General features: G+C 32.2%; 1 protein-coding gene across 4 annotated transcripts in view; it reads left to right on the forward strand.

The window, feature by feature from the left end:
• Nucleotides 1-23,366, forward strand: part of TMEM135 (transmembrane protein 135) — a 247,629-nt gene that overhangs the window by 102,993 nt on the left and 121,270 nt on the right. For 3 of the 4 annotated variants that reach the window (XM_023532485.1, XM_011363274.2, XM_011363273.2), the window contains one exon: nucleotides 12,041-12,106. The exons of the other annotated variant lie outside the window; for it this stretch is intronic. In XM_023532485.1, the coding sequence (XP_023388253.1) occupies nucleotides 12,041-12,106 (66 nt within the window). The remainder of the gene's footprint in view (nucleotides 1-12,040; nucleotides 12,107-23,366) is intronic. 4 annotated transcript variants of the gene reach the window in all.

Raw genomic sequence — 23,366 nt, forward strand, 5'->3', positions numbered from 1 at the left:
TCATCTTTTGAATTTGAAGTTAAACAGACTCTCAATTATTATATTTGATATTTTTACCACTTAATGGTTGAGAAAACTTAGCTGAAAGGTAGAGTGACTCAATTCAACTGTTATTTTGAAACAGAATGGAAGCATAACTCTAAATTTCAACATTTGTGTTTTTGTTTGTCATTATTCTTTCTTACTTTATTTTGAGTTTAAGTCCAAGAAGGACTGTTGGAAAAAAACTCTATGCTTTTCTTAAGTTTTTACATTCAAGGAGGAAAAGCAGAACATAACACAGTTATTTCATCCTGTCACATTGGATAGAACATCACAGAACATATATTTACAAAAGTACTCTTCCTTAGAGCCAGATGACTGCCTTCAATTTGGAAATAAGCCATCTGCTTATTGTTTAAACTGCTTGATAACTTACCAACCCACATCTGTAAACAGAATTAACATTCTTCATAGCCTTAAAACCACTCTAAGGTCCATTGTTTCCATATATAATGTATTTTCCTGTGTACTTAATGAAAACATTTCGACGTTTATGATGCTTAAAAAAATCAAGTTGATTTCATTAACATGAATTATACTTTCAGCGTTAGAAAGTAAATGTTATAATACATTTGGGACATATTTGTTCACACCTTGGAAAAGCATATATCCCAAAACTACCAATAAATAAGTGCTTAGTTGACATATTCCAAATAACTACTTATTCATTAGCTCTTAATTCTTACATTCAATCAACATTTATTGTTTTTCAGGTGTTAAGTGCTAGGAGTATGATGGTGAGTGAAATATAACCTATAATCTAGTGAGAATTTTAGATGAATAAGTAATTACTATAATAAGTATAATAATAATACTTTAATAAGTATTACTTATAGTAAGTATTATATGTTGTTGAGAGGAAAGATGACTCTGATTTCTGATTGGACATATGGGTGGATGGAAACACAGGTACAAGAACTATGTACAAGACAATTGGTCAGTTTTTATATATAGTACTTATTTTTCTTAATTATCAAGTTAAGTGTATATGAGAGCAGTAGTTTTTAAATGGTGATATCTGTAGAATTTTGTATGGAATGCAGAGTTTTCATCACAGTTTACTCTTCCTGGATCCCTAAGTCTTTGTATGAGTATGACATACAGACTCTATTTGTCTATTTGTCCTAGATTATCTCTTGCATTTATTATTAGCTTTAGTATTACTGCTAATTTTCTTCTGCTTTGGTCAACCTCTACTTCTGCCTTCAGTTAATATGAATTTAAGATGAAATTAAATATGAATGTCTTTTCTAAAAAAATTTTCATTAGAGTAGTACCCAGGTTTTGCCCTAGTGATTGGTGGGAATTAAATTACCAATTAGTTGAGAACTACTTTGGGGGAGGGGGACAGGTGTACATTCTTTTTTAAAAACAGCTTTATTTATAATTAATGAATATCACCTGTTTTAAGTACAGTTTGATAAGTTTTGACAGTTGTTTATAGTCATGTGACTGTAACCACAATCAAGATACAGAATATTTCTCTCTTCCCTAAAATAGGCTCTCTTCCTCCTTTGCAGTTAGTTCTCTGCCCCCATATTACAGGCCCCAATCACTCATCTACTGTCTGTCACTATAATTTTGGCTTTTTTACAATTTATATAAATGAACATATGTTTTCATTTCTTTTGGATAGATACCTAGGGATAGAATTGCTCTGTCTTATGGTAAGTGTATGTTTAACTTTGTAAGAAACTGCCCAACTCTTATCCACAGTGACTTTACCATTTTATATTCCCACTAGAAATATGAGAGTTCCAGTAGTTCTATATCCCCATTTTCACTTGGTATTGTCATTTTTTTTTTTTTTTAGCCATTCTAGTACATGCGTAATGGTATCTCATTATGGTTTAAATTTGCATTTCCCTAAAGATTAATGATGTTGAACATTTTTTCATTGACTTTTTCCCATTTATATATGTGTATAAGTGTGTGTATATATGTATATATCATATGTATATATATGTATATGTGTATATTTTTCTTTTTGGTGAAATGTCTGTTGAAATCTTTTGCTCATTTTTTAGTTGTATGTCTTATTTTTGAGTTGTAAGAGTTATTAACATATTCTGATTGCAAATGCTTTGTTAGATATTTGCAGATATTGTCTGTGAGTCTGGTTTGCTTTTGCATTTTCTCAGTTGAGTCTTTCAAAGAGCAAAAGCCTTTTAATTTTGATGAAGCACATTTTATCTATATATATAGTTACCTGATGCTGCATAAGAAAACACTCAAATTGGTGGCTAAAATTATCAATAGTATTTACTTTGCATGAATCTGCAGTCTGGGAAGGGCTTGCCCAAAATAGACCATGATTGCTTTACTTGACATTGGCTGGTACAGCTTAGAAACTAAGGGCTAGAATCATTTGAAGACTCACTCAAATGAATGGCATCTGGGTTTGGAGTTCTTGAATAGATATATGTTGGAATAGCTGGGGCACCTCTCTCTATTTCTATGTAATTTCTCTAGCATGTTGGCTTCAAGATAGTTGGACTTACTACGTGATGGCTCAGGGTTCCAAAGGCACAATCTATAGAAAGTGAGAAAAGCAGACAGAAGCTATTTTGCCTTTTATATTTAGCCTTAAAATAAGCATAACTTCAGCCTCATTAGGTTTTAAGTTATAGTTACAAAGGCTGTTTCAAATGTCCCAGGTTCAAGAGGAGGGAACATATGACATTTGAAGGAGAGTCAGTGTTACATTTTAAGAAGGACATGTGCGATAGGATATATACTGGTGTGGCCATCTTTGGACAGTTCAGTCTGCTATAGTTTTTTCTTAAGTGTTTTGTTTCGTTTTCCCCCTATATAAAATATCTTTGCCTAAATAAATATTATAAAGTATTTCTAGTGTTTTCTTCTAGCAGTTTTGTGGTTTGAGCTCCAACATTTAATTCTGAGTTCCATTTTGAGTTAGTTTTTCTGTAAGGAGTAGAGATAGGTTGAGGTTTATATGTTTCTGTTTGAAATTTCAGTTGTTTCAGCTTCATTAGTTGAAGAGACTATTCTTTCTGCAGTATCTTGGTACTTTTGTAGAAAATCAGTTGAACATACAGTGTGGTTCTATTTCTGGATTGTTACTTTATGCTAATATCACAGTATATTGATTGCTGAAGGCTTATAGTCTTCAAATTACGTAGGATAGGTCTACCAACATTGTTCTTTTTTAACTGTTTTGGCTATCGTGTGTGTATGTATGTGTCTGCATTTCTATATAAATTTTATAATCAGATTCTCAATCTCTAAATAATGCCAGGATTTGGCCTACAGGCCATATTTTGATGATGTCTGGTCTAAAGAAATTCATTCCTTTTATGATGAACGTTTGGCAGAGTAAACTGCTATTTCTTAGCATGTGGGATTAATCCAAGTGTCAATTTTTCTTTTGTAATAAGGAAAGTGTTACCTTCAACTTCTAGTTTGAAATAAACAATGGAATTCAGTCTATCTAACCCTAGTATTTTATCTCTCCAAAAAACTATCTTTAAGTCACACATTCTACCAGGTGTCCTGTAATGTCTATAATTCATGATATTGTTGTAGTTTGAAAACTAATGTGTAAGCATAACATAGATGGAGATGCATTAAATTTATTATGTATTTTTGAGTTTTATACTAGATTATAAATGTATGTTGAAGACAGTGGGACTTTATTTTTTCTACAAAGTAGATCCCTAATGTGCTTATCCACTATACAATGTACTACATATCTTCTTTGCTATGAGGAAAAGGTATGTTATTAGAAAGCAAAAAAATTTAAATGCATTTTAATAAATATTATTTCAAGGGTCTTTTTTGGAGAGTTTATATGATTTTTTTTTCCCTTTTAATTTAATTTTCACTTTGAATGACTAGCCTACTGAAGAAACATATGCCCATGTCATCTAGTAGGCAAAGTATTTATTGAGATCACTGGAATATGAATGCAAATAAAACCTTTTCTCTGTTTCAAAAAATAAATGTGGTATAGAAAAAAGTACACTTATAATGTATACTATTGTAGAAATATTTACATTTAGGAGAGACATTTATTCTTTATTTTGAAGGGACAATGAAGGCTCAATAGAGGGATTTGGAATTCAATACTGAAGTTATGTTTTTTAATATAATGTAACAGTCTTTGGCTTTTAATTGATATGTTTATATCAGGAATCGGCAAACAGCTTGCTGTCTGTTTTTGTAAGTAAAGTTTTATTGGAGTTGTGTCCATTCATTGATGTATTGTCTATGGTTGCTTTCATGCTACATTGGCAAAGTTGAGTAGTTGTAACAGACACTGTATAGCTTGAAAAGCCTAAAGTATTTAATTTGACCCCTTGCCGTAAAGTATGCTGACAGTTGGTTTAGATCATTTATATTTAATGTAATTATTTATATTGTTTGAAATAGGTTTACTACCTTATTTGTTTTCTGTTTGTCATCTTTTTTGCTTCTTTGTTCCTCTTTTCTTGCTTTCTTGGATTATGATTTTTTTTTTGCCGTCCCATTTAAATTTATCTGCAAGCTTTTTAGCTGTATCTGTATGCATTATTTTTTAGCAGTTCCTTTAGTGATTATAATATACATTCTTAATCTTTCACAGTCTACTTACAATTAATATTTTACCACTTCTAGTGAAATGTAAAAGGGTTATAACCATATAGACCTCTTTAATCTCTTATAGTTCTTATATATTGTATCTACATACATTGAAAACTTCATTAGACAATGTTATAATTGTCTAATCACACATATTTTAAAGATAAAATCTTGTTCATTTACTCAAATCTTTACCATTTCTTTTACTTTTCTTTCATTCCTGAAGTTTCATATTTCCCTTTAGGATTATTTCTTTTAAGTCTATAGAAGTGTCTTTATCATTTCCTTTAGAGCAGTTCTGCTGCTGGTGATAGATTCTCTTATTCTCTTTCACATGAGAATGTCTTTATTTTGCCTTCATTCCTGAAAGATATTTTTGTTGGATATAGAATTCTGAGTTTATAATTTTTTTGCTTCAAAACTTTAAAAGATGTTCTCCTCATTTCCGTAATTTCTGATGGTAAATCCATAATCATTCTAATAGTTGTTATACTATATATAATATTTATTTATTTTTTCGGCTACTTTCAGTATTTTTTTCTTTATACTTGGTTAGCATTTTGTTCTTGATGTATCTAGGCATGGTTTTCTTTTAGCATATCTTACTTGAGCTTAACTGAACTTCTTGAATCTGTAAAATATATGTCTTTTACCAGATTTCGGAAGTCTTCATTCATTATTTCTTCAAATATTTTCTCAATATCAATCTTTTTTCCACTCTTTCTAGATATCTGGTAATACAAATGCTAGATCATTTGCTGTTTTCCCACACAAGTCTGTGGGGCTCTGTTCACTTTTTTTTTTCAACCTTTTTTCTATCTGTTCTGTAGAATTGATTGTTTCTATTGACTTGCCTTCAAGTTCACTGATTCTTGCTTCTTTTATCACTATTTCGATGTTGAGCCCCCATCCATTGAATTTCTTATATTGGATATTGTATTTTCAGTTCCAAAATTTACATTTTTTTATATTTTTTATTTCTCTGCTGAGAACTCTTTTCATTAACGGTAGTGTTTAACTTTATCTTGGAACACAGTTATAATAACCGCTATACAGGTTTTGTCTGGTAATTTTAACGTCTGAAAGTCTTTGCTTTGAGAAGTGGTCACGATTTTTTTGTTCTTTGCAGGCAGAATAATTTTGGAATGATCCTAGATGTTTTGAATATCATGTTATGAGACTTTGGATCCTGATAAAATCCTCTGGAGTGTGTTGATATTTTTTCCAAGAGTAGTAGTAGTAAGCAGTCACTCTGTTAGATTCAGGCTGTAATATCCATCTCATCTTCAGAGGGCAGTAGTTGCAGTGTCAGTTCTGTGGTCAGTACCTTCCCTGTGCTACTTTGGGTCTATCCCATCTGTGTGCCACTCATGGGCCATTTTAGGATTGAATGGTAGTTTTACCTGTAGTTTTGCTCTAAATACCTTTGCTTTGCTGCTGGGGTCTGTTCTGCGTCCATGCTGATTAGAGGTAAGCCCTGTACTTGGGCCAGTTCAAACTCAGATTTGGTTAGGGTATCTCCTTTTCTAGCTCATCTTTTCTTGGAGTTACACCTTCATTTTCTGCTTCACTGGGCATCATTTTCCTGGTCCTCTGGCCTGAAAGATTGAATTTCCCTTGGAGTTTTAGTTGCCTTTACTGCTGTCGTAATTGTAGACACTGGATAGAGCCTGCCATTGGGACAAAACGGCTAAAGAAGAGAGACTGAAAAAAATCATGGGGATTCTTCCTTTCTTCTTTGGGCTACCGAGGTCTCCTTTCCATATATCTTTGGCCAGAAATAACAGAATTTTTTCCCTCAGTTTTAACTACCTACCTGCACTGCTGCTGCTTCATTTTATAACTGGGGCCTGTTCTTGGGGCAGAGTCAAGAGAGAAAAAAATAAAGCCTTCCCAACAACCGAGGATTAATTCCCTATATACGCTCTGGCCTACTTGGTCCCCTTTTCTGTTTTCTGGCTAGAAAGAGTTTTCTCTCAGAGGTTTGCTCCCTGTGCTTCAGCTGCTGCAGTTCATGGACCCCGAAGTTATGAATTTAAATTAGTGAGTTAGAAAGGGGTTGGGCTACAGGCAGCTGTTTAGAGAAAAGAGAGTGATAATGACTTGGAGATATCACAAAGGTCTTGGTTGCTATGCTAATGCATTTGTGTATTTTGAAGGCATATTATTAGATTTGGATTATGCACTGATTCTTTTGTGAGAAGCAGATAGCTAATGCTCAGTTTTCCTAGTTTTTATTTTGTATTTTTATCATCATAAGGAAGGAAAACAGCTGGTGCTTAAAAGCCTCAATATTTAAATTTTTCTGCTATGGCCAGGATAAATAGCTGGGGAATGAATTTTGCAATGATTTCTGAAGACTTTTGTTAAATTAATCTTGAAATAATGTAAGTTTTTAATTTTTCTGATTGACTTGTCAAGAATTTTAGTATAACTAAATGGCCTTATAGCACAATGTGCTAATTGTAGTTAACTTTTATGTTGTATATTTTAATTGCCACCTGATACAATTTAAATTACATTTTTAATTGTAATCTGTTGACTAATTTTAAAGTAGAATTGGAATTCTGCATTTTCTTTGAGATGACAATAGTAATAAAATTATCATTTTTTTTTTTTAGTACTTACAGTTTCCCTTAAGTTATATACTGTTATGCTTATTTTGCTAATGATGAAGCTGAACCCAAAGAAGTGAAGTTGCTTGGCTGAGATCACACATCTTACAAATGGCAAAGCTAGAATTCGGATTTAGTAGTCTGTTTCTAAAACCCGTTTTCTTAATCTTTATGCTATATTGTTATACATTGTGCAAGGTCTGGGAATACACGAAGAAAAGATGCAACTCATTCCCTCCAGGACCTTACTGTTTAGCCAGTGAACCAGAAGAGAGTTATAGAACAGTGGTAAAGTGCTGTGACTCTTTGACATAGATCTTTGTTTTTCATATTCGCAACTATGATTAAGGCTCATTCATTTTTGGTCTTTCATTAGTCCATTCCTTATTTTTATATTTGAAAAATCAAAATTAATATTTCTCAAACATTTTTTCATCTCAAGAAGTGCTGCCCTAAACTAAACTTTGGATTCATTATTTTACATTTATCTAGCTCTTTTACAGAGGTTTTCACACATTTTAACACCTTTGTTCACTACCACAATTAGGTTATTAGCTGTCACCTTTTTAAGAGGAGATCAGAGCTTAGAGAGTTTAAATAACCTGACTAAAATTGTAATAGTGGAAATAAGATAACTAGAAATCTATTACTTGACTAATTGGAAACAGTATATGCTAAATACATACAACTTTTGTATTTATATTTATAAACTGCTTGTCTTTCTATAATATGCTTTAAAGTTGTTATAATCATACTGCTTTTCAAAGTAAAAGTATATTAAGTATACATTTCTTGTTAATTTTACTTATTTTGTGTTGGTTTAATGATTTAAAAAGCATTAGACTATAAGAATATGAGTCTCTTGAATTTGGATTATTTTCAGTGAGCTACTCAGTATAGTACTGCTTGTATTATAACATTTTACATTGTTAGAAAATTCTGTTTTAAATCTGTTTTACCTTTCAGTATAACAAAAATTATTACTTTTATTTTTTACTTTTTATTTTTATTATTACCACACAGTGCATGTGAATGGTAGAACATTAGAAAATAAAACGAAAAACACCCAGAGATTACTACTGTTATTAACTTGTAATATTTAATTCTGGATCTTTTTTTGATTCACACACATACACAAACACAAGGATCCAGTCCAGAACTTTGCATTTGTTATAGCTAGATTTCATGTCTCCTGTCTCTTTTATATAACATTCTTTTTAAAACAGCCTCTTTTGAGAACTTTGTTTTTAAACAAAAACCTGTAGGTGTCCCCTCTTCCCCCACCGTCCTGCCACTGACAGAAAATGTTTAGTGAATGTTTTTAGTATTAATCATTTTTAATTGTTACCAAAACTCAAGGAGAGAGAAATTTCAATTGAGAATTTGCTGGTGGTAAATTGACAAATGCTGAGAATTAGCCCTGTATCTCATTGTTTTGACACTTGTTAGTCGTTGTTTGGGTACAAGTAAATTAAAAGCATTCCCTGTAGTAGAGGTCAAAAGAATGTTGTACACTTCAGTGCTTCCCTATAGAATCAAAGGAATTTGAGTTGAATTGACCGAGTGCTATTAGAATGAGACATCCTTAAACATCTTGATGGGAATAGCTGATGAAATAAATCAATTTAGTTGGAAACTAAAGATTGAATTTAGTATTCTTCTACTGAAGAGAGTGCAGGAAAAGAATTAGATTTTCAAACTGGGATTTTGAGACACAAAAAAAGTAAGATCTGGTTTAGTTGTTGCATACTTTATTCCAAGTGCTGCTGCCTCTGCTTTTACCCTTTTGCCCCTCAAATATATACTGCAACTAACCTGACTTAGTATTGTTAACAATCACATCACTAGATCAAAAAAGGTTTAAAAAGAAACAGGAAGATGGAAGATGAAATTTAATATATCATTAAGAATAGAAAAAAAAGTACATCATTGGTGAGAAATCTTTTTCCTTTAATAAAAATTTCTGTAGCTAGTTCTTTCAACACGTAGTTTTACATGCCTTAGTAAAAATCCATCATAGCAAAGTCATTCATTTATAATTTGATTTTTGTTTAGGTATGTGAATAACCACTCCCATTCCCAGTAAGGGTCTGCTTTAACTCTTTCTGAGTAAATTATGGATTGGAATTATATTCATATTGTGCTGCAGTCACAAAATTTAGCAATGTTTTCCCTAAAAGTTTTTTTTTTTTAATTTTCTAACTTGTCATTTAGACATTAGTTTCCCACCACCTGTGTGTGTGTGTGTAAGAATGTTGTAAAGATTGGTATCTCTCCTTTAAAAATGTTAGAAAAAATTTATGTTACATGATGTACTTTACCAATAAAGTTGAATTAAAAGTCATTACTTTTAATTCATATCTTCTCTCATTTTTCCTTGACAATTTCTAAACCACGAATATCTCTAGCTTTCTGATCCTGTAACTATATGGATTCGCAATAACAAAGGTTTATGATTTTCAACCTTAGCTGGCCTTTTAGTATTGCTTAGCAATTCTGTATTCCATTCTCTTATGTTTTGCTTTTACATGTATTACTTACTCTCACCCTCTCCTTAAATTATATCTTTGTCATTCTCAGAAGATTATCTTCTCTCCTAATTCAGAGAGGGAGAGGGAGAAAAGAGAAGGATAAGAGGAGAAGGAGGAGTAGAGAGAGGGAGAGGGACAAGGAGAGCATTTACTTATATTTGCCCCTTCTCCCTTTTAACATAGCTAACATAGCTCATGTTCCTATCTTTTACAGGAATCTCCCTCAGTCAGTATCCATTTTCCTTCTCGTGTCTATAACTTTGGCCACTTTACTGAAAACTTCTACTTAGCCATTAAAAACTTGTTTAAATCTCTTCTATCCTAAAAATGTCTTGTTATCAATTGTCTCTGAACTCTACTCTTTCTAGCAACAATTCCATCTCATTCCTTACTTTCATTGTAAAACTTTTTGAGAGTTTACTTACACTGTTTGACTTTATATCCTCTTATTCAGCTCTAAACTATATTATTATACACATCACTCTTTGCAAAATTAGACACTATTGATTACTTATTCCTTTAACAGTTAAAAAAGTTTTGATCAAGAACTTAACGTGTAGTTTAAATAGTCAAATAGTATGCAGCAAAGCTAGTAGAAAAAGAGTAGTGCTTTTCTTCACCTTTTCCAGTGCCTGTTTTCCACAACCCAGAGGCAACTACTTGCAACTCTTTTTATTTCTTGTGTTATTTACTTTCTTATATCTAAATTAACATGTACCGTGCTATTTATATCTCACTGATTACACTGATTTTATACGCATATATCAGTTTCCTCCAGTTTTCCATCTCTCCTGCTCTTTAGATTTCTTTAGATGTGCATTCAGTTTTTAAATTTAAAGTTCTCTTTTATTTGTTCCTCTTAAATTCATTTCAAAACCTTACCCCAATGTGATGCTATTGGAGCGAGGCCTTTGGGAGGTAATTAGAATTAGAATGGGATTTAGTGCTCTTATAGGAGTCCAGAGAAAGCTTGCTGCTCTTTATTCTCTGCCATGTGAGGGAGGATACAAGAAGATAGCCATCTAGGAACCAGAAAGCACATCCTCACCAGACACTGAATCATAAAGTCTTTCCCTTATGTTTTCTTCTAAGAGTTTTATAGTTTTAGCTCTTATATTTAGATCTTTCATCCTTTTGAGTTAATTTTTGTATATGGTATCAGGTAAAGATCCAACTTTCCTCTTTTGCTTGTGGATATCTAGTTTTCCCGGCACCATTTGTTAAAAAGACTGCCCCCCTTTTCCCATTGAAAGGGCTTGGTACCCTTATTGAATATAATTGAACCATATGTGTGTGTGTGTGTGTGTGTGTGTGTGTGTGTGTGTTTTTGGACTCTCTATCCTATTCATTGGCTTATATATCTGTCTTAATGACAGTACCACACTGTTTGATTACTGTAGCTTTGTAGTAAGTTTTGAAATTAGGAAGTGTGACTCTTCCAACATTGTTCCTCTGGTTCAAAATCATTTTGGCGTTTTGAGGTCTTTTGGGTTCCATGTGAATTTTAGGATGGATTTTTGTATTTCCGGGAAAAAGTCATTGATATTTTGATAGGAATCACATTAAATCTTTACATCTTTTGGGGTAGTGTTGACATCTTAGCAATATCGTCTTCCAGTTAATTAACACAGGATGTCTTGCCATTTATTTATGTGTGTTTTACTCTTTTTCAGCAGTGTATTGTAGTTTTCAGTGAACAGGTCTTTTGCTTCTTTGGTTGTTTATTCCTGTGGGGGTTTTTTTTTTTTTTTTGATGCTGTTGTAAATAGAATTCTTAATTTCTTTTTAGGATTATTCATTGTTAGTATATAGAAAGCAATTACTTTTTTGGGGGTGTTATTTAACATATTATATCACTGAATTACTTCACCTTCTGTCAGTATTTCAGTGACAGTCAAGTGACTTGAACTGAATTCAAATGGAATCTAAAAATTAGAACAAATGATAATTTCTGAATTGAGTCCAAGGCCTGAAGTTTTATTTGATCTTTGTTAATTAGACTAAGGTTTAAACTTATCAAAAATGCTAGTTTGAAATGATAGATCTGGACAAATACTAGAAATCAAAGTAACTTTTGAAACAATTTAGTTTGAGCTCTTGATAGCATTAAAAAGTTCTGGAAATTATATTTTTGGTAGAATTTGGAGCTTGTAGCTCTTATGCCTTCTTGATGCTTCTCTAGATGTTGCTGAAATGTTTTTTACATTTTGGAGGTGGGATATACAGTTGAATACACATTATAGATGATATCTCTTTTTTTTTAATTCACAGGCGACAGAAACACTATTTAGAATGGGTGTAGCAAGAGGAACCATCACAACGTTAAGAAATGGAGAAGTAAGATGAGAATTTTGATATAACTATTAGTTCTTAATTCATAGTATACCATTTTTAAAACATAAAATGTGAATTTTATGATGCTTTATATAACAGATTGAGAAATACCTGATGTTCACAATATTGAGTGAATCTGACTTAAAAATCCATTTTAGTTCAATCATGTTGGAACCAGATCTTGAGTTGAAAATGAATTGCTGAGCCTTTTAATATTTGATTACCAGTTGTTTTTACTCTTAAAGGAAATGACATTTTATTTAATAATAACTTGTGCAAACATGTATTTTTAAATGAAAATAATCTCATACTTTTTTCTTTCTTTCCTATTTTATGTTCTACAGATGTGATACTTTCTTAAGATAAAATAATTTGAACTATTAATATTTATTAGAGAGAGAGAATGCTAGAGAGAGAGAGAGAGAGAGAACGATGTGGGGTGGGGAAAGATGAAGGAGAGTGGGGGAGAGGGAGAAATGGGATGCAGTCTGCTCTTGTTGTTGGGGCTCAATTAAGATATAGATTCTAAGTTTTAACTTTTGTAAATGTTCCTACCAGTTCTTAAAAAAAAAGTTTTACTCCCTTAAATAAATTTTATTCCAAAATTACTACTGGCCTGATTACCACTCTGCTTTATAAAATTTATTGTTTGATATAGCTACTTATTAGGCAACAATGTACAATAATTTGAAGATCATATGCTCTTTTTCATACATAAAATTTATATATTACAAAGTAATACCAAAGTGACTGGGTACTATATATATATTTTATGACTTGGTATTACTTTGTAATATATATATTTTAGGTATGAAAAAGTCTTAATTAATCCCTTTGTATTCTCAACAAACTGCATTATATGGTGCCATTTTAAGAAAAGAAAACGTTCCCATTAATAAAGTCAGACGTATTTATCAGCCTAGAATGTGTCAAAGTGAAATTCGGATTTTAGTAATCGTTATGTATTTCCAAATGGGGAGGGCAATGAACTTTTGAACGCTTATCTTCTAAGAAGGTTGGCAAAGTGTATGCAAGAAAGTTTTATAAGTAATCTGAGCATGTCAACACATGTTGGATATGTACATATTTTATTTAATGGAGAGGAAGTAAAGTACCTGCTTTTGATCCATTTTTCCCCAGATTGCTACAGGTGACTAAACTGGTTAACAGATATATTAACGTTAGAGTTTTCAAGCACTCTCTGTCCTTCAGTTTCTAAAACAAAGACGAAACTATAAGATGCACATTTTTTCCTTACATTTTAAGATCTCTAAGAATACAAAGTCTTCTAATCAGTGGCACCTCATAATCACATTTACTATTTTCACAGTTTAACACCTCTTAAATTGTGAGATTTCTTATGTCTATGATATTTTAGAGTTGATAATATAAGGTAATACTTAGTAGTTTAAAAAAATACAGTGGCATTCAGTAAATGAGTTAGAATAGGCCATGAATTAGTTTTAATTTAATTATTTGACTTTGGGAGATGGAGAATTAAAACAAAACAAAGATGTTATGTTATTGTCTATGTAAGTAGATGATATAGTATGGTTCCTGCCTTTATAGGAGCTTACTTTCTGGTGGAGGAAATAATTACATCAGTACTTGAAAAAAAATCTGGGAGAGAGTAGAAATGCTTAGTTTCGGTTGAGTCTCTAGAGTCCAGATTCCACTTGGAATGTGCTAAATTTAAGGAACAAGGCAATAATAGAGAATTCATTTAAGAGTAGGAAATAAACTTAAAAGGTTAACAATTTAGTGGATTTTTTAAAAACAGAAGCTGAAATCACCATATTTATCATATTGGAAAATTTTTGAAATAGTAAGAGAGGAGAGTAGCAGAGTTTACTTGCCCTAGAGCATTTAAAAAATCACTGTAGCCCGTTACTGTAAAAAATATCTGTTAAACAGAGATTTTAGTAAGTAACCCCATGACAGTGATGAAAGGTAGGGGAAATAAAGACTGGTATATCCAAATAACAAAAATATCAGTCTTTGGGTAAATTTGTTATATGGATGCATGATGAGACTGAACTTTGCTTGTCTAACCTTATCTGTGTTCTGTCACTAAGCCTACATTTTGCCTATCTAATTGAACATTTCTGTTTGGGTGTTTTAAGAAATGTTGAGACCAGAAAACATGGTTCCTCTCTTTAAAAATAATAAGATTGTGAAAGAATTGGACACTTACTTTATAAGCTATAATGATAGCTTTAAGCAAAGAATTTATATTATCTTTTAAAATCCTCAACACAATTCTGCAAGGGAGAAATTATTATGCCTATCTTATAGGTAAACTGAGGCTCAGAGAAGATAAACATTTTGCCTATGATCAAACAGCAAAGCCCATTCATTCCATTATACAATATAACTTCCCTCAATGTACTTCACTTAGACTAGAGTTTTCTAATTGTTCAATTATCCTGAGGTTTGACAATTGAAATATAGCATAGTAGCTAAGACTCAGATTATATATTCAGCCTGATTTTTTATGCATTTTGATTATCACTATTATCATTTCATATGTGTAAAGAAATGTATGACTTAAAATGAATAGAAAAAAATACTGACCCTTCACAGTTCTGTTTTGTGACCACCTAACCATGTTTATGTGTTCTTTGTACAGCTCTGTATATGGGCTAGCTGGATTTTTGTATCTTGATCAAATTACATAAGCTAGAAAGCAGATAAGTTTTCTAGGTAGAAATTTTTTAAATATGTTTATTTTGGGGGGTAACTTATAAAATTATAACTGTCAATAAATAGTTATTGAATGTGCTTGTCTCAAAAATTACTCTTGTGTAGTTTTTTTAGGAAAGGTATGATTCTGTTTTCAGCTTCCAGGTATTTATATATAAGGTGAAACAAGTACTTTTTGTTAAAAGATAGTTACTTTCCTAAAATTATGTATTTTAAAAATTATCTACTGTTCTTTTACATAACTTGAGACCTAAGTAAGCCAGAAATTGGTGTTTTTTTTATTAGATTCTTCTTAATTTTAAAGTTTTGAAAGAGAACAAAGATTAGCAGGAAGATAGGATTTCAAACTCTAGGTCTTAATTAAATCCTTTGCCTTTTGTTTATCAGCTGATACCATCTGATAGTAATAGTAAGTTCTGATAGTAATAGTAAGGAATCAGTGAGTGTAATGAAGAAGCAGAATGACTTTCTGTAGCCAGCAAGTTGATTCGTCTATTGTAGCTCTATTAATTTTTTAAATTTTATGAATTTTTAAAATATCAGATATATCTATTTTCATTTATTGTATTTAGCGAGCACCTTCTATTTTTCTGGCATTGTTTTTAGGTGCCTGTGATGCATCAGTAAGCAAAACAGACCAATATCCTTACCTTTCAGGAACTTAGCATATTAATAACTTACGTTCTAATTATGGAAGAAAATAAAAATGTATAAAACAACTAGAAGTTATTACTATTACAAAATTTCAAAAGAAAGTGTAAGCAAATATATGGTTTAAAAGTACAAGTAATTTAAGTAATGAATGAAAAAACAAGTAATTAGAATAGGGTTATTTAAGAAGATTTCTTAGGAGGCACATCTTAAACTGGGCCCTAAAAATTTTATGAATGTAATTGAGGGAGAAGAGGTCACAAGGCGTTGCCAATTAGGAGAAACTATATAAAAGGGAGCATAGTTGAGAGTTATGGTGATATATTTTGATCAAAAAGGAAAGGAGGGGAGGTATTGAAAGGAAGTAATATTTGTCGAGTACTTTTTCCAGATACTTTATTATTATTCAGCTCATTTATATATCAAAACAACTTTCCATTTTAGATTCTTTTAGCACCATTCTTTCCAAGGGAAATATTTAAGGTTTAAAAAAGGGTAGTGTTTTTTTTTTAATATTACATTTCCCTGATAATTTGAATACTTATGATTTTGATTAAACTTGTGGTAGAATCAAGAATTAATACTTTATTTTCCTCCCAAGTGGAGTAGCCAGTCTTGTGTGGCAGAAAGGGCACTAGTCTGCATGCCAAGAGACCTGGGTTTTCTTCCTGGCTTTACTAGCTATGTGGTCTTGGACAATTTACTTAACTTCTCACAACTTCGATTTATACTTTAGAAAATAAGTTGATAAGATCAAGGGTCCCTAACCCCGGGGCCATGGACCAATACCAGTCCGGTGGCCTGTTAGGAACCAAGCAGCACAGCAGGAGGTGAGCAGCAGGCCTGTGAGTGAAACTTCATCTGTATTTGCAGCTGCTCCCCAACACTAGCATCACCTCCTTATTAGCTCCACCTCAGATCATCAAGATTAGATTCTCATAGGAGCACCGGTCCCTGGTGCCAAAAAGGTTGGGGACTGCTGGGTTAGACGATCTTTAAGGTCATGTATGGATTTAACATTTTCTACTTCTGGCAGCTTTCTATACCCTTTCTTTCTATGTAGTTCTCAACATTGACTGTGCATCAGAATTGCACATGGAGCTCTGTAAAAGTGTATGTCTGTGGGCTCCATCCCCAAAATATTTGTTCATTTGGTCTAGCTTCAGGCTCCAGTATCAATATTTATTAAAACATACACTGATTTTACTGTTTAGCTATGGTTGTAAAGTACCGTTTTTGAGAAGTATTTTTCAATCCAATGTCTTTTTTGAACTCAAGGAATGTGCAGCTTGAGTGAGACAAAGCACACAAAGAAATAGCAAATAAATTTGAAGTTTATTTAAAGATTTTTGTATATAAAGTAGAACACAGTAGCATGGATTGTTGCTGTTTTAGAAAGATAGATATAGGATGTGACCCAATATCTACTTTTGTTTTATATTACTGCGTGGTATTAGATATTCTGCATGTTTTGTTAGAAAGGAAACCTTTTTTGCTTCCTGGAGCATGCTTTAAATAAGTAATATAGACTATTTAGATTTGGTGTGATTGTTGCAGTGGAGATAGGCTCTCTGTTATGGATTTCTGTTTCTTCAGGTTTAGCACCTGCCTAGCATATAATAATGATCTTGGTAAGTATATGTCTGATGGACAAGTAATAGATTTATTTAGAAAGTGCTTATATATGGCAAATATTATTTTGATTTAATCAACTTTCAGATTAAGGTAAATATAACCATAAATATCTTTATAGATTTATATGTATATATAGATTTATAGATTTATACGTGTACATATAAATACTAGGGCTATATTATTTCAAAATTATGAAGTTTATAATACAATGATATATTTTTTCACATCAATTTTTTTCATGAATTAAGGAACATTTGGAGACTGAAATTTACATATTTGATATTCCCTCTAATTTACAAAGTTAATTATTCAGATATTAATATATACTTCTAATGTTGAAATTATATTAAAATTATATTTAATTTAATGGAATACTTAAAAAATATTTTTTAATGTGAATTTTTATATAAGGAAAGCTAAAAATAAACTGTTTTACATTTATATATTTTAAGAGGCATCTATTTTTTCTCAGTTATTATTACTATTTCTCTTTTAATATCACCTCAGGAAATATATATCTTTAATAAGCACAGTGTTAGCATTTCAAACAGTGAAGTCTGAGACCTGGTTGCTAGTAGAATGCCACTAACTAGTGGCTTGCAAATTCTAATCAAGTGAGCAAATATTTAATGAGAGCATCTTAAAGGCAGATGTGACACATGGAATTAGAATCAGATTTAGTGTCTCTTCCCTTTTTTTCCTTCCCTAAATATTAACAGAGTGTCAGGCACTATACTAGGTGCTAGGTTTTAACTCTAAATAAAACTAATTTGGTTCCTACTCTCAGGAAACTTTATAGCCCATAACCTGCCACTTGAACCTTGCCATTCAGTGTTTTCTGTAAATAGAATAAAAGCATTCACTTCTTACTTTGTGGGAAATAAATTAGATAATATATATAATGCAGCTAGCAGAATGTCTGGCACAAAGTAAAGACTATTAGAATTTAGCCTATACTAAATGATAACTATTTTTTATTTAATTATGCTGATAATGATTTTGTTTTTATGTATAGGATAAATATAGCAGGGAGAGGAGCAATGGTAGAAAACCTGACATGTACAAACAAACATAAGAATCCTATTAAAAACAGAGTAAAGTCATTACATAGTGAAAACTTAGTTCTTTTGATAATTGCAAGTCTTAGCTGGGCAAGTTTCACAGAGAAAGGTGAGACACTGACCTCCCAGAAATGCAGATGAAGGCTCAGTTGATCTTGTCAAGAAAAACTGGATTATCTCTTCAGCAATAAGACCTCTGATTTATGTATTGTGTTTTAATAGAAAGAAAATGTTAGGATACTTTACACATGTCCATTGCCTTTGAAATATACTCTTTGTTAATGTGATTAGCTTCCTCTCATATACCCATATCATCTAAAGAAAAAGAAAAAAGAATTCTTACCACTCTGGAATGTTCCCAAATAACTTTTTCAAGTCTCTTGTTTTTTTTTTTTTTTGAGTGATTTCCAAATTGTATGTTTATTGATAAAATATATAAAAATTTAGCCTAGAAAAGTTATTATAATGTTTTTTCCTCCCAAGCAACAGGTAGAACATAGCTTGAAAACAAGCTATATAAATGGAAAGTGGATAGTATCCTGAGGACAGAATAAGTATGGAAAAAGATCTAGAAAGAAAGATTAAGGCTTAGAGAGCTTTTATAATAATAGAAAGGTATAGACAAGGAAGTCACAAACCTCTCTCTAATAAAGTGGGAAGAAATGAGTTTTGATTGCAGAACAGATAGTTTGAAATAATTGGAGCTGCTGGTCATTACTTCAGGTGATGAAACATTAAAAGAGTCTTCAAAGAAGTTGTGGGATTGCTATCTTGCTGATTTCAAAAAAGTTTCTTAATGACCATCAATTTGGATGGCAAAGATATTAAACTACCAGAAGCAGAAGACTGGTCTAAGTAATGTCTTGATTTTTTTTTTTTTTTCCAGTTTTCCAATTCCCTGACTTAAAATATGTTATATTTTGGCAGGTGATTAGAAATTTAGAATCCATGCCAGAATTGCATCATAAAACATTTGAACTTCAGAATTTGTATTTTGTTCTTGCTGAATAGTTTATCTTTGTCACTAAATCTGCTTTAAATGGCTCATCATATTATATACGTGGGATTATTTCATATTCTTGGTGAACGGAGTTTATTTGGAAAATTTTGGTGCAGACAAAGAAGGCCAAGGGCCAAACTGAGGTTTTAAAAATATCAGATCATAGTGTTTAAGCTTGGTGGTCTTGTCTATACCAACTCTGTATGTGCTTTTCTATACTGAGATAATTATTTTTTGAAACGCCCTTATTTTCTTCATACTAGTAACTTTTGATTTAAATACAAAAATAAATGTGCCATAATTTTGTCCTTAAACAAAATAAACAATATCTTGACAGTATCTGGCTAACTACAGAACACTTAGGTTTTATTTTTCAAAAATTAGAAGGGTTCTTAAGATAACATCAATTTGTTTTGATCCTAATAGGAAGAGCTTTAGGCCAGGAAAGCAATTATTTCCACATGGATAAGGCCAATCCCAACTACTTCCCTTCCACTGACTGCTCACTGAACTTCAACTTGCTTACCTTGGTTATATAGCTAAATGTGATTGAATGTGTTAGAAAATGCAGGCTCCATTTAAAAATAAAGTCTTTAGATATATAGAAAATGTTTCTTTGTATAAAACATACTAAAAGCGTTTTGCATTTCTGGGTGAGTTTAGCAGCAAGTAATTTAAACTTTTTGAATTACCAAATAAATTTTATATTATACACACATATGAATATGTATTGCCATTTTGCTTGTATTTTTTTCTTTGTTGACTCTTGACTGTCTACTCAATAGGTGAGTTTGCTGTGTAGAGACAAGTGTTGTTTATGATGGTTGAGTAGAAGATATGGCAGATCAGAAAACAGAGGATTTGCATTTAGTGATATGATTAGTCTTTCTGGTGATCAGCTCTGATCCTAAAGCTAACACCATGAATCATCTATTAGCATAACAGACACTCTTATCACTTAGGAAATTCCAAGGATTTTCCAGGCTGTATACCAGGAACTAGAAACAAAGACCAGATATATTCTTTATTATAACACAATCTGTAGATTGGCTTTTTCTGAAAAGTTTATATATATGGCAATATATACTATGTGCTCTTTTGAGTCTGACTTCTTTCATTTAACATGTTTTTGAGGTTCATTCATATCAGGTTTTTTTTCCATAACTAAATAGTATTCCATTCAATGGGTATATATTTATCTATTAACTAGTTAATGAATATTTGTATTGTTTTTAGTTTTTGGCTATTATGAATAATACTTCTGTGAGCATTTGCATAGAAGTCTTCGTGTTGAGATATGTTTTAATATCTCTTGGGTTGATACTTAAGAGTGGAATTACTAAGGTCATATGAGTAACTTAAGAAAAAGTGGCTGTACTATTTTACATTCACTGTGTCAGTGGACAAGGAGTCCAGTTTGTCAACATCTTTGCCAACATTTGGTATTATTGGTCTTTTTGATTATATCCATTCTAGAGGTATGTAGTGGTACCTCATTGTGGTTGTTATTTGAACTTCCCTAATAACTAATGATGTTGAGCATCTTTTCATGTACTTATTAGTTATTTATATATCTTGATGAAATGTCTATTGAAATCTTTTGGACATTTTTTTGTTGTTGGGTTTGTTTCTTGTTACTGAGTTGCAGAAAGTAATTTAAAAGAAGAATTCTGGATAAAAATCTTTTATTAAACATATGATTTGAAAATACTCCCCCCGCCCCCAGTCTGTGGCCTGTCTTTTAATTTTCTAAATATTATTTTTTGAAATAAAATGTTCTAAAGTTTGATGAAGTTCAGTTCATTATTTTTTGTGCTTGCTTCCTTCCTCCCTCCCTCCCTCCCTCCCTCCCTCCCTCTCTTCCTTCCTTCCTTCCTTCCTTCCTTCCTTCCTTTTGGTATCATCTCCTCCAAGAAATATTTCCCTGTCTAGGGTCACAAAGATTTACTTTTATGTTTTCTTCTGGAAGTTTTATAATTTTTAGTTTTACAGTTAGATCTGTTCCATTTTTAGTTGACTTTTGCATATAATGTAAGGCAAAATTCATCTATTTATTTTGCTTATGCATATCCAATTGTCCCAGCAGCATTTTTTGGAAAGAAAGAAAACTTCTTTGCCTATTGAATTACCTTTGTCAAAAATCAGTTGACCACAAATGTTAGAATTTATTTCTGGAAATTTTATGGTTCTGGTTTTGCTAAGATGGAGGAAACACAGTTTGTCTATTTCTCACACTAATTACAACTAAAACCCTGAACAGAATACATAAAGCAGCTCTCTGAGATCCCGAAAGAGTAACTAATAGCAGGAGGTTGGAGAAGGAAGAAAAAGAATGTCACTGATACAAGTGAGTTTCCTGTTCCCTCTCACCTACCATCTTTATCTCCTAGCTTGGATTTCAGGGTATCCCCTATTCTTGATCTGCACAATGGATCCAGGCAGAAAAATCTCTAAGAGAAACCCCCCTTTTCTCTGTTTAGGGTCAGAGAACTGGAAAGGAGGGCCCCCACGTGAAGGAGACTGTGTAGACAATTACCATTTTCTTTCGTGTTTTATATTTTGGTTTTATTCTTCTGGTAGGACTGCAGGCAGGCCCAATCAGGAGGCTGTCCTCCAGCAGCAGTGGCAGTGGCAGCTATGCAGCCTTTTAAAACACTGAAAGATAATCTTTCTCTTTGACTAGATCAACTGAAAAAGGGGTTCCTGTAGTCCAAAGAGTGTGGGGAAAATAGCTATTATTTTTTCCTCTTTTCTTTCTCACCATTCCTGAGGCAGATGTCGTTGCAGGAAATGTACAGTGGTGTGGAAAGTCAAAAAAACCAGTGCACACAGAGGATCAAGAAAAGGGGCCTGGGACACAGAGTGTGGGGAAAATCATGCAGAGGTAGGAGGTAGAGAAAGAAATGACCTAAATCTTTGCGTGAAGTCTGAAACTCACCTCTGAGAGCTGAGTATGTGTAAAACTTCTTTTCGGAAGCATAATAAAGGCTTTGAGAACTGAACTATAGTATAGACCACTGCCCTTAAGTGGCACATATGGGGATATACAGAATAGCACTGAAAAGACTTGGGAAACTGGAAATGATATTGAAACCACAATCCATAAAAAGTGGAGTCAGGAATTGTGTTTGGAACCTAACAGGGTCGATTGCCTACAGCAGCACCACCACTAATAACAACAAAAACAGCAACAAAACAACAACAAATCAGTTTTCCAGAGGACTTGAGAGTCTTTAAGATGAACAAGAGTGTCATAATACAAGTCGCTAGGGTACATTCTAAAAGTATTTAACATACCGAGAACCAGGGAAATTATAACTAATTGTAAGGAAAACAGTAATCAACAGATACCAACCCTGAGATGACTTCAGTATTGGAATTATAAAAAATACTCAGTGCAGTTATTATAATCTTGTGCAAACACTTTTGACATGAATGGTAAAACTGAAGTTCTCAGCAAAGAAAAAACATAAAAAGAACCAAATTCAATTGTTTTGGACAGAAAATTAAAATAATATTAATATTAAAACAACTAAAAATTCATTAGGTGACTTCAATAGCAGAGAGGAGAAGACAGAGGAAAGAAAAGTGAAGGTGAACAGAGCTCAAAAGTACAATCTGAACAATAAAGAGAAAAGACTGAAAAAAATGAACCAGAGCTCAAGAACCTGAAGGACGATAGCAAAGTTCTGACATTTGGGTCATAAGTGTCTCAGAAGAGAAGACAAAGAGATTTGTGCAGAAAAAATATTTGAAGAAATAATGGCTGAAAACTTGCAAATTTGGTGCAACATACATTTACACATTCATAAAGCTCATCGAACCCTTATGTTATATGACAGTTTATAAAAGCCAAAACAATAGGGATGGGAAAACAGATCAGTGGTTGTCAGAGATTGCAGATCGAGGAGGGGTTGATAATGCAAGGACAAAATGAGGGAATATAGGACAAAATGGAGCTATTCTTTATCATGATACTGGTGGGTAAACAACTCTGCATTTTTTAAAACTCTTAGAATTGCACATCATCAAGAGTAAATTCTATTGTATGTAAATTAAAAGATAAAATAATGGATAAAACAATAAAAATGTGTATTGAAAGACAATAATATTGAAAATACTCTCATTCTTATAATTTCTCCTGGACTATTGATGATTAAAGGAGGCTAGTTCTATAGATTATTTTTTCCCTTTGGTTTTTATCATGATTTTT

Source organism: Pteropus vampyrus, unplaced genomic scaffold (genome assembly GCF_000151845.1).
Source record: "Pteropus vampyrus isolate Shadow unplaced genomic scaffold, Pvam_2.0 Scaffold84, whole genome shotgun sequence".
Taxonomy (NCBI): domain Eukaryota; kingdom Metazoa; phylum Chordata; class Mammalia; order Chiroptera; family Pteropodidae; genus Pteropus; species Pteropus vampyrus.